The sequence below is a fragment of the Chiloscyllium punctatum genome, chromosome 37 (assembly GCF_047496795.1).
Source record: "Chiloscyllium punctatum isolate Juve2018m chromosome 37, sChiPun1.3, whole genome shotgun sequence".
Lineage (NCBI taxonomy): Eukaryota > Metazoa > Chordata > Chondrichthyes > Orectolobiformes > Hemiscylliidae > Chiloscyllium > Chiloscyllium punctatum.
The window spans coordinates 1,628,325-1,640,848 of record NC_092775.1 but is presented as its reverse complement, the minus strand read 5'-3'; the positions used below and the strand labels follow the sequence as shown (position 1 = coordinate 1,640,848).

General features: G+C 44.9%; 1 protein-coding gene across 9 annotated transcripts in view; it reads left to right on the top strand.

Annotated features, from left to right (window-relative positions):
- The window catches only part of LOC140462795 (CMP-N-acetylneuraminate-beta-galactosamide-alpha-2,3-sialyltransferase 2-like), a 55,440-nt gene that overhangs the window by 23,015 nt on the left and 19,901 nt on the right, over positions 1–12,524 (top strand). For 2 of the 9 annotated variants that reach the window (XM_072556087.1, XM_072556083.1), the window contains exon 1: positions 3,415–3,560. The exons of 5 other annotated variants lie outside the window; for them this stretch is intronic. Coding sequence is in view for 1 of the 4 variants with exons in the window: in XM_072556081.1 (XP_072412182.1) it covers positions 12,255–12,396 (142 nt within the window). In the remaining 3 variants the exon portion in view is untranslated. Of the gene's footprint in view, positions 1–3,414; positions 3,561–12,125; positions 12,397–12,524 lie in introns of those variants that run through there. 2 more of the 9 variants (XM_072556081.1, XM_072556084.1) reach the window with 2 other exon arrangements.

Below are 12,524 nucleotides of genomic sequence, written 5' to 3'. Positions count from 1 at the left end.
GGGTGTGGGGGTCTAACCAGGGCTTTGTATCACTGCAGGAGGAGATTTACTCCCCTGTCTTCCAGTCTGTTGTGATATAGAGACCAGCATTTCTGTCCTGGTGTTATCTCTGATTCCTGCATTGGAAGGATATGTATACCGGCACTCCCCAATCTCTCCATATTTCCAGCTGATCCCAGCTTTTCACTGTTTCGGAAGTAACTTGTTCCATCCTCTTTATGTACAAATGTTCAAACTGAAATTGCTTTGTCACAGTTCAGTCCATGCACCTAATGGAATAATTTGTCCAAATAGTGAATTGGCCACTAGCCATTGGTGGCTCTCGTTGCAAAACAGCCTTTTTCAGCCAGATCTGTTTGTACCTCTGTGGGTGCCAGGGACAGGTTGTCAGCCTGTTTGCTGTGATGAGTTTTCCTTCTTTAAAAGGAAAGCATCTCACACTCAGTGTCACACACATCCCATTACTTTCCTGTTTTCCAGAGTTCCATCAAATGTTACAGGAGGTCCCTAATTTATGAACAAACACTTGTCCTTAAGAGGGTGATCCCATACAGAGATGTAATTTTAATGATTCAGAACCTTTCCTGTCCTTACCACTGGCTGTTTTATTTTGTCCTGTGTTGTGTTCTGACTTGTGAACAAATGAACTCAAGAACAGAACCCATTGGAAACCTGGAGACTGCCTGAACTGTGATTTCAAAGCTCTACTTTCAAAATTTGAAATTTTATATTGAGATTTTCCTAGTGGTAACTGCAATTAGAGGTGAGGATGATGTTGATATGAGGGAGTTGATGCTCAGGATCTGATCCATCCTCTTGAGTGACCTTCTGGAGACTATCTTTCTGCACCAAGGTGTGTGTGCACCGTTGCTGCCACCTTGTGGTGGTATTCACAATAACCACAGCCTTCACTTTCTCACCTGCTCCTTCAGGTGGTTGTGGAGTAGGACACAGCTGTATCCTTCAGAGCAGCGCTCCAAAAGCTAGTGCTTCCAACTAAACCTGTTGATCTATAACCTGGTGTTGTATGATTTTTAATTTAATACTTTCATCTACAATTTCTTAAAATGTCAGCTATCATTGTGCCATCAGCAAATTTAGAAATATGCCTTTTCCCCCAATATCTAAATCTTTAATTATTATTTTTTAAGATTGCAGTTGTGTTTCTGGTCCAGTGTTGAAATTTACACCTCTTTCAGTTGTCTGAAACACTGTCCTTGCTTCAGATATAAATTAATTAGCAGCCTGAGTGATTCATTTATATCTCAGTGTGATTTATGAATAGAGAGGACCTGGGTGTCCTTGTGCATGAATCACAGAAGGTTGGTCTGCAGGTGCAACAGGTAATTAGGAAGGTAAATGGAATTTTGTCCTTCATTGCTGAAGGGATTGAGTTTAAAAGCAGGGAGGTTATGTTACAGCTGTACAGGGTGCTGGTGAGACCACACCTGGAGTACTGCATGCAGTTTTGGTCTCCTTATTTAAGTAAGGATGTACTGGTACTGGAGGGCGTGCAGAGGAGGTTCACTAGGTTTATTCCACAGGGGGTTGGCTTATGAGGAAAGACTGAGTAGACTGGGATTATATTAATTGGGATGTAGAAGAATATGGGGGAATATTATAGAAACACATAAAATTATGAAGTGAAGAGATAAGATAGAAGTAGAGAGGATGTTTCCACTGGCGGGAGAAACTAGGACAAAGGGACACAGCTTCAAAATTAGAGAGAGCAGACCTAGGACTGAATTGAGAAGGAACTTCTTCACCCAAAGGGTTGTGAATCTGTGGAATTCCCTGCCCAGGGAAGTAGCTGCAGTAAATGTTTTAAAGCTAAGGTAGATAATTTTTTGAACAATAAAGGAATTAAGGATTACAGTGAGAGTGTGGGTAAGTGGGGCTAATCCATGAAAAGATTACCCACGATCTTATTGAATGGCAGGGCAGGCTCGATGGGCCGGATGGCCTACTCCTGCTCCTAGTCATAAAGTTATAGAGTCATAGAGATGTACAGCATGGAAACAGACCCTTCGGTCCAACCTGTCCACGCCGACCAGATATCCCAACCCAACCTAATCCTACCTGCCAGCATCTGGCCCATATCCCTCCAAACCCTTCCTATTCATATCCCCATCCAGATGCCTTTTAAATGTTGCAATTGTACCAGCCACCACCACATCCTCTGGCAGCTCATTCCATACACGTACCACCCTCTGCGTGAAAATGTTGCCCCTTATGTCTCTTTTATATCTTTCCCCTCTCACCACAAACCTATACCCTCTAGTTCTGGACTCCCCCACCCCAGAGAAAAGATTTTGTCTATTTATCCTATTCATGCCCCTCATGTTTTTATTAACCTTTATGAGGTCACCCCTCAGCCTCTGACACTCCAGGGAAAACAGTCCCAGCCTGTTCAGCCTCTCCCTGTAGCTCAAATCCTCCAACCCTGGCAACATCCTTGTAAATCCTTTCTGAACCCTTGGTACAGATTCAATGGGTCGAATAGCCTCTATCTGTACTTAGGATTTCTATGATTCTAGACTAATGCCTTGTACAATTGCAGCAACATTTCCCTACTTTTATTCTCTATTCCTTTAATGCTAAATGCCAAAATTCCATCTGCCTTCCTTATTACCCGCTATACCTGGAGACTAGTTTTCTGTGATTCATGTACAAGGACCCCCAGATCCCTCTGCGCCAAAGCACTCTGAAGTTTCTCTCCATTTTGATAATAAGTTGCCTTTCTACTCCTCCGACCAGAATGGATTGTCACACACTTATCTGTGTTAAACTGCACCTGCTAAATTCTGACCAATTCACAACCTATCCATATCCATTTGTAAATTTCTTGTTTCTTAATTGCAACTTCCTTTCCCACCTATTTTAGTGTCATCTGGTACATGTGACTCCAGACTCTCAGCAATGTGGTTAACTCTTAACTAATCGCCCTTTAAAGTTGCTGAATGAGTCACTCAGTTCAAAGGGCAGCACAAGCTGAGCTGGGTCATGCCACCTACATCTCATAAGATTTCCTGCTGCTGTCTCTCCTGCAATTTCCCCTGTACCTCAGCAAACCTGTTCTCTCTTTAAACCATCCTCAATATCCCACTGCTCAATGCACTGTGATGCTTCATTTGATTTAATTTAATTTGAGGCTTTATCCTCACTTTCCACATTCGTATTTTGATCGAGACAGTGCAAGGTTCTCAAGGTTAATGATAAACCTGCTCTCTATATTGTAACAGTCTGTGCAATGTCCCTATTACACAATGGCCTCTGAGTGATCAGTTCCATGTTATTTATGTGAGTACCTGGCAAAATCTGCTTAATCCGCCCCCCCCACCCCCCACACACACATACACACACACACACACACACATACACACACACACACACACACACATACACACACACACACACACACACACACACACACATACACACACATACACACACACACACACACACATACACACACACACATACACACACACACACATACACACAGTGTCTGTCAGCAATGACTGCTCACCATGAGGATTAGAGAAGAAACACTCAACAAGGTGAGTTTACTGGGATTATTCTTCCTATCTTCCTCAGTGAGAAGATAATGATTGCAAGTATTGTCAATATTTCAGTAGCCAAGGTCTTTACACCAGGGTGGGGGAATCCAAAACTGGAGGGCACAGGGTTTAAGGTGAGAGGGGAAAAATTTATAAAGGACCTGAGGGTAACTTTTTCACTCAGAGGGTGGTGCGTGTATGGAATGAACTGCCTGAGGAAGTGGTGGAGGCTGGTACAATCACAACATTTAAAAGGAGACAGTGAGGACTGCAGATGCTGAAGATCAGACTTGAGAGTGTGTTGCTGGAAAAGCACAGCAGGTCAGGCAGCGTCCGAGGAGCAGGAGAATCGATGTTTCGGGCCAGGGTACTTCATCAGGAATGATGAAACGCTCATTCCTGGTGAAGGGCTCCAGCTTGAAATGTTGACTCGCCTGCTCCTTGGATGCTGCCTGACCTGCTGTGCTTTTCCAGCAACACACTCTCAATTACAGCATTTAAAAGGCATCTGGAGGCCTGGGAATAGGAAGGGTTTAGGGGTTATGGGCCAAATGCTGGAAAATAGGACTAGGTCAGATTGGAATGCCTAGTTGGCATGGGCAAGTTGGACCGAAGGGTCTGTTTCTGTGCTGTATGACTCTATGATCATAAATGCAGCAACGAAACAAAGGGACTTTGAGGATTTTTCTGAGTTTTCTCATTTCCTATTTATGAACGTAATGGTGCTCCATGTAGAGTTATATTTAAAACAGAAATAACCAACAATTTTATTAAGTGCTGATGTAGAGTGTAAAGCCCATGTTTATCTTTGCTTTGGACATTGTGATGAAGAATCTGTAGTGTTTGTGTCTAAATTACTATCATATTTAGAGTTTGGATTTTAATCTAGTGTTGTATGAATGTCGGTTATTTTTGTGAAAGGTTGACAAAAGATTAAGGGTGAAGAGTCCTTTGTGGGACTGTGGTTTAAGTTCAGTCTATCCGAGAGAGCAGATGAGAGTAATCCTCCTGGTGTGTTGATATTGTGGGATTTGTGACATGGAACAGAAAATATTCCAGAACTCACTGGATTCTGGAAGGGTGGAGTAGATTAGAAAACTGCTAATGTGATGTCCCTATTCAAGAAGAGAGAGAGACAGAAAACATAAAGGATAGACCAGTTTCCTAACATCTGTGTTTGGTAAAATGCAAGGTTCCATTATTAAAGGAAGAAATAGCAAACCATTAGAAAAGTTCAATACAATTAAACAGAGACAACATTGGTTTGTTTTGTGAAAGGGAAATCACGTTTGACCAACTTCCTGCAGTTCTTGTGAATATAAAAAGCAGACTTGACAAGGGGGACTGGTACAGATTGTATGTATTTGGATTTCTAGAAACCATTCCATGAGGTGCCTCATAAAAGTTAATTGCAGAAGATAGAGCTCACAGTATTCAGGCCAATGGATTAACATGGATCGAGGATTGGTTAGCTCACAGAAAACAGGGAGTCGGGGATTAATGGAACTTTTTCAGTAAAAGAGTGAAATGCCACAAGGATCAGTCTTAAGGCCTCAATTATTTACTATCTATATTAGTGGCTGGAGGAAGGGGTCAGAGAATAATGTATCCAAATTTGCTGAAGATTCAAAAATAGATGGGAGGGCATGTTATGATGAGAATATAAGGAACTTGCCAGGGATTGAGTGAGTGGACAAAAACATTGTAGATGGAGTTTAATGGAGAAACATGTGATATGGACAATCAAAGCAGTAGGTTATTATTTAAATGGGGGGAGACTCTAAAAAGAGCAGTTTAGGGGATTCTGAGTGTTCTTGTGCAAGAAACACAAGATGTTAGCAAGTAACTAAAGTGGCAAATGGAATTGTGAGCTTCTCTTTGGAGCTTGAGGTTTAAAAATAGAGAATCTTGTTTTGGGCTCTCCGGAGTGTTGGTGAGACTGTACCCAGAGCACTGTGGACAGCTTTGGTCCTGTATTTAGGAAAGAATAGATTGACACTGAAAGCAGTTCAAAAGAGATTCATGGGATGAAGGGATTGACATATAAAGATCAGTTAAATGTGAAGTTAGGCATTTCGTCTTGAGAGTTTAGAAGAATAAGGGGTGTTCTTATTGAAACCTCTGAGGAGTTTGACAGGCTTGATGTTGAGAAGATGTTTCCACCAGTGGGGGGAGTCTAGAATTAAGGGACTGAGTTACAGAATCAGGGACACTCAGTTAAACTGAGATGGGAAGGAATTTCTTCTCCCAGAGGCATATGAATGTCTGGAATTCTCTATCTCAGAGAGTTGTGAAGGCTCAGTCACTGGAAGTATTTAACGAGGATAGGGACAGATTTTTGAAGTGTCAGGGAATTTGAGGCCACAAAAAGGTGGCCTGGAGGAGGAATTGAGATCTGTGTCTGACCAGCCAAGATCTAATAGGATAGCAGGCAGGCTCGAGGGGCTGAATGGTCTACCCCTGCTCCCATTTTGTCTGTTTAATGTGTAAACATTGAAACCATTAGCTAGTGTTTGGTTTAGTATAATCAAGGAGAAAGTGAGGACTGCAGATGCTGGAGATCAGAGCTGAAAATGTGTTGCTGGAAAAGCGCAGCAGGTCAGGCAGCATCCAAGGAGCAGGAGAATCGACGTTTTGGGCATGAGCGCTTCTTCAGTATAATCAAGGATTACTTCAGCTTAGAACAAACTCAGAGAATGATATGTTTTAGGGTAGTTTTAGAGGACATTTCAGTGGAGTCAGAATAGGAACATAGTGAGAGAGAAACAAAGGAACAGTAGGAAGCCATTCAGCCCCTCTAGCCTGTTCCACCTTTCATTAAGCTCATGGCTGATCTGTGCCTAACTCCACATCCCTGCCTTTCATTCATATACTTAACAAAAATTCATCTATCTCAGGTTTAAAACTAACAATTGATCTAGCATCCATTGCTATTTGTGGAAGAGAGTTCTAAACCTCTCCCACCCTGTGTGTGTGTCAAAGTGCTTCCTAACGTCTCTCCTGAATGGTCTGGCCCTCATTCTCAGACTATCCCCTAGATCTAGAATCCCCAAACAGTAGAAATGGTTTATCTTTATGGACCCTGCACCTCCTCAGATACTGAAGCAGTCCATTGCAAATGCAACAAGATCTGGAGAATATCCAGGCTTGGGCTGACAAGTGGCAAGTAACATCTGTGCCACACTAATACCAGGCAATGACTATATCCAACAAGAGAATCTAACCATTGCCCATTGATGTTCAGTGACATGACCCACTATCAACATCCAGCGGATTACCATTGGCCTGAAACTGAACTGGACTAGCCATATGAACAATATGTCCTCAAGAGCAGGTCAGAAGCTAGGAATACTGCGGTGAGTAACTCCCCTCCTGACTCCCCAAAGCCTGTCCACCATCTACAAGGCACAAGTCAGGAGTGTGATGGAATACTCATTATTTGCCTGGATGGGAGCAGCTCCAACAGCACTCAAGAAACTTGACTTTATTGAAGACAAAGTAGTTTGATTGGCACCACATCCATAAACATTCATTCACTCTCAGTAGCAGCAGTGTATACCATCTCCAAGCTACACTGCAGAAATTCATCAAGGTTCTTTAGATAGTATCTTCCAAACCCATGACCATTTCCACCGAGGAGACACGGGTAACAGATACATGGGAACACCAGCCCACGCAAGTTCCCCTCCAAACCACTCACAATCCTGATTTGGAATCCTTCACTGTCACTGGGTCAAAGTCCTGGAATTCCCTCCCTAAGGGCATTGTGGGTCAACCCACAGCACATGGACTGCAGCTGTTCAAGATGGCAGCTCACTCTCTCAGTGTAGGGATGAATAATTCCTGTAAATGCTGGCCCAGCGAGTGGCACCCACATCCCATGAATGAATCAAAATTAAAATTCTAGAGGGTAATTTTGGTTGATCCACATTGCTGTGGGTCTGGAATCATGTGTAGGCCAGACCAGGTAAGGAAGGCAGATTTCCTTCCCTGAAGGATATTAGTGAACCAATCTTTCTGAGAATCAGCAATGGTCACCTTTCGTTAGCTTCTCATTCCTGATTTTATTGAATTGGAATGCCACTGTCTGTCATGTGCCCGCTGAGCATGATCCAGGGCTCGTTCTTTACTTGTTGGCTGAGGTTATTAGAAATTGTTGGACTTGATGATGACATGGTTTTACTATTGAGAGTTCATGTTGGTCAAATGAGATTGTGGACTGACGGGTTTAGTCCAAAGCAGGTGCCAGGTAGTTGTATTTGGGAGGCAATGATTTCAGTCTTGCCAATTGGTGGGAAATTCTGCTCAGTTCTGGATGTCATACAACCTGATAATTTAGCAACAATAGAGAAATGTAAAGTGGAAGTGGCGAGCTGAGGACCCATGAAACTGAGCACCGAGTGTTTGTCTGATGTGTCCAATACGCAGGGTATGGATGAGAAATAGGAAGGATCAAGGATAGATACGTGTAGGACACCAGAGTGGGAACAGGAAGGGAAGATTGTCTGTTGCAATAAGACAGGTAGGGACAGAGCTAGGTGAGAGCAGCCCCCACACCTGGGTGATGGTGGGGAGGGGCTAATGGAGCTCAGTGTGATCATTGAGTCCAAGCTGTTAAGGGTTGGGAGGGGGGGGGTGTGGCCTGGTGTGGTGGTAATGTCACTGGGCGAGTAATCCTGAAGCACAGGTTTGTGACCTGGGACATGGGTTAAAACCCCACCATGGCCAAAGGTAACATTTGAATTCAATAAAAATCTGGAATTAAAAGCTTTTCTGAGGATGACCATTTAACTATTGTTAATTGTTGGAAAATGTCCTTTAGGGAAAGAAACTGCTATGGTTACCTAGTGAGGCCTACATGAAACTCCAGACCCACAGCAATGTGGTTGACCCTTAACTGCCCTCTGGGTAATAGATGCTGGCCCATCCAGTGAAACCCATGAATGAATTTAAAAAGGTGCAAAGTGGGAAAACAGAAGACAAAACATTTACTTTTGTCACAGTCTTACAGGGTGTGAGCCTGATGCAGGTACTGAGCTCTGCACATATCCAGGACAAGTCAGGGATTAGTGAAACCGATTTGACAGGTTCCTAGCTGCACATACACACTGTGTCCAGGTCAGCCTGGTGGGACAGACAGGGTTTGCTGTGTAGCCAGGCTGGGTGGGATGGGAAGGGTGCTGGGTTGGACTGGTCTGGGCTGGGCTGGACTGGGCTGGGCTGGTCTGGGCTGGTCTGGCCTGGTCTGGGCTGGGCTGGGCTGGTCTAGTCTGGTCCGGTCTGGTCTGGCCTGGTCTGGGCTAGTCTGGGCTGGTCTGGTCTGGTCTGGTCTGGTCTGGGCTGGGCTGGTCTGGTCTGGGATGGTCAGGTCCGGTCTGGTCTGGGCTGGTCTGGTCTGGTCTGGTCTGGTCTGGGCTAGGCTGGTCTGGTCGGGCTGGGCTGGGCTGGGCTGGTCTGGGCTGGTCTGGTCTGCGCTGGTCTGAAGCAGATCCCCCAGTTGTCAGCCTCATCATCTTGGGGCCTCCGTTGTCACAACAGACTGACCACCCCCCATCCCCCAATCCCCCATCCCCCATCTGACAGTGACCCCCAACCCCCCAGCCCCTTAAACTGCTCTGGGGTGAATGTGTAATTACCAGCTTTAATGAAGTACCTGCCAATATGTGAACTATTACTCAACTAACATTCGATACCACAGTGATTTTACATTCCATCGACATGGAGCTGTTTGCCATGGCTGTGCTGACCATTCCACTGCAGGTTACTGGGGCTGGAACTCCAGGGAAGGAACGTTTGAAAATAAAATTCCAAAGCACAGAAATTATTAAACTAGTATTTACAAGAATGGTTCTAGGAATGAGGAGATTCAACAATGAGGATTGATTGTTGGGGAGAAGGCTGACAGGGGATTTGGTAGAGATTCTCAAAATCATGAGTGGATTGAGCTGTCAGAGGAAGGGGTGGAGGCCGGTACAATAACAGCATTTATACGGCATCTGGATGGGGATATGAATAGGAAGGTTTTAGAGGGATATGGGCCAAGTGTTGGCAAATGGGACCAAAGGGTCTGTTTCCATGCTGTATGACTCTATGACTGGACTGAATAGTTAAGGAGAACCTGTTCCCACTTGTAAAAGGAACAAGGAGGAGAGGACACAAGATGCAAAATGAGGAAAAAGACCACTTGCATTTAGCGAGTAGTTAGGGTCTGGGATATACTGCCTGGAAATGTGGTGGAGGCAGGCTCAATGGAGACATTCAAGAGGCTATTGGATGGTTATTTAGATTAGATTACTTACAGTGTGGAAACAGGCTCTTCGGCCCAACAAGTCCACACTGAAAAGCAACCCACCCAGACTCATTCCCCTACATCTAACACTACGGGCAATTTAGCGTGGCGAATTCACCTGACCTGCACATTTTTGGACTGTGGGAGGAAACTGGAGCACCCAGAGGAAACCCACACAGACACGGGGAGAACGTGCAAACTCCACACAGAGAGTCGCCTGAGCCTGGAATTGAACCTGGGTCTCTGGCGCTGTGAGGCTGCAGTGCTAACCACTGTGCCACCGTGCCACCCATTTGAAGAGTAATAGTTTGCAAAGGTATATGAGAAAGGCAGGAATTGACACTGAGTAATGATGCTGGTTTTGAAGTGCCATTTTAGGTTCAATGGGCCAAATGGCCTCCTGTGTTGTAACAATTCTGTATTCAATTTTCCAATATAGAGGCACCAGAGAAGGTAGAGAAAAGATGAAAAAAGCTGACACCTGAGCTAACACCATGATAAATAACAGCAATACAGAGAAGCACAAGACTAGGATTTATCTTCAGAGAGGGCAGGATTGAGGAGTAACTTCATTCAGATTCAGGAAGGGACCAAGTAGAGAAGATGTTTCCTTTTGTGGGTGAGACCAGAACGAGGGCTATATAAAAATAAGACAGTGGCAAATCCAGGTGGGAATTCGGGAGGAAGCTATTCCCCAGGGAGTGGGGAGAATGTGGAACTCATTCCTGTAGGCTTGAGTAGTGTTGATCATTTAACAGTAAACTGGATAAACCTGAGGAGGAGAGACCATAATTCCATGAGATATAGGAACAGAATTAGGCCATACGGCCCAGTCAGTCTGCTCTGCCATTCGATTGTGGCTGATACGTTTCCTAACCCCATTCTCCTGCATGTTCCCCATAACCTTTGATCCCCTTACCAATTAAGAAACTATCTATCTCAGTCTTAATTACCCTCAATGCAACTGAAAGCAACCTTCCATCCTCCCCAACCTTTCGTTTAAAACCCTGTTCACAGCCCTAGTTATTTGATTTGCCAGGACTCTGCTCCCCATATGATTCAGATGGAGCCTGTCCTATCAGAACTCCCTCCTTCCCCAGTACTTCAACCCCATTTCTCCCACACCAATCTTTCAGCCACACATTTACCTCTTTAATCTTGTTGACCCTGTGCCAATTTGTTTGTGGTGCAGGTAGTAACCCAGCAACAATTACCTTTCTGGTTCGGCTTTTTAATTTAGTCTGAGCTGCTCCTATTCCCTCAGCAGAATCTTTTTCCTCTTCCTGCCAATATCATTGGTACCTACATGGTCCACAACTGGATCTTCCCCCTCCCACTCCAAGATCCTCTGCAGCCCAGATCAGATATCCTGAACCAGGGCACTAAGTAGGCAGCACAGTATTTGGGACTCTCGATCCTGGCCACAGCGAACAGTGCCTATTCCCCTGACTATACTCTCCCTGATCACAAAATCATTTCTCTTTTCTCCCACCTCTTGAATGACTCCCTGTATGTTGTTGCTGCGGTCAGTTTGTTCATCCTCCCTGCAGCCCCTACTCTCTCCCCCACGGGGCAAGAATCTCAAACCTGTCAGACAAGCTCAAGAGCTGAGGCTCCTTCATCATTACCTCCCGGATCCCTCTACCTGCTTGGCTGGTAGTCGCAGTCTCCTGTCTCTGATCACTGACTGGATTTGAGGTAGTTAATGTAAGGGATGTAACTGCCTCCTGAAATACAGCATCCAAGTAACTCTTTCCCCCTCCCTGATGTGTGGCAGAGTTCGATGCTTAGACTGCAGCTCATGCACTTGGAGCCGGAGTTCCTCAGGCACTCAGCACTTATTCCAGCTGTGGTCACTCTGAACCCCAACGGGGTTCACCATCTCTCACATCATACAGGCTACGACATGTTGCCTGATCTGGCCTCCCTGTTTTAATTACTTAGTTCCTAATTTGATTTTTTAAAAATTCATAGTGGCCTCTAAATATTTCCTCTATTTACCTTCACCTGAAAGTAACTTATCATCAATTGTCAAGTTAGCAGCTGTCCCCAACCAATGGGTTTCTGATTTTCCTCTGATGTCAGTGCTGGGCCCCAAACCTGGGCTTCACTCTCTCTCGGGCTGTGTCTCACTCTGAGTGTGATTGCTCCTTCCTGACCATGCTGTGCTTGTACAGAGAAGAATCTGCTGATGGACAGAGATGACGTGCAGTGGGAGGAGGCTCATGTAGGATACAGACAGCAGTATGTAGAAGATGGGCTGAATGGCCTGTTTCTGTGCTGGGAATTCTACACAGGTTTTTGTGAATCAAGGAACGTGTGGGTGCACCCTGTTCCTCAGCAGTGAACCTGCTGAGTTAGCTTTGAGCAGGAAGGAAGTGAGACTGTTTACTGGTTACGTTCCAATGGTTTTGGTCTTATATCTTCCGGCAACAATCTCCAATCCTCTGCTAACTGGTTTTTGCTGGAGCTTTTCTGCTATTCTCTGCCTCCGAAACCGTTTCGCCACAGTCTCAAGCTGGGTATTGAGGGGAGCAGCTCTCAGAGGTAGGAGGATTCATGGCTGCCTGTGGCTCTCTCTCTGAATCTGACTGGGGGAGTTTCTCAGGAGCTGCCTGTCACTGAGTAATGTGTCATTGAGCTTGGCTTTGTGCTACTACCATGACACAAATGTC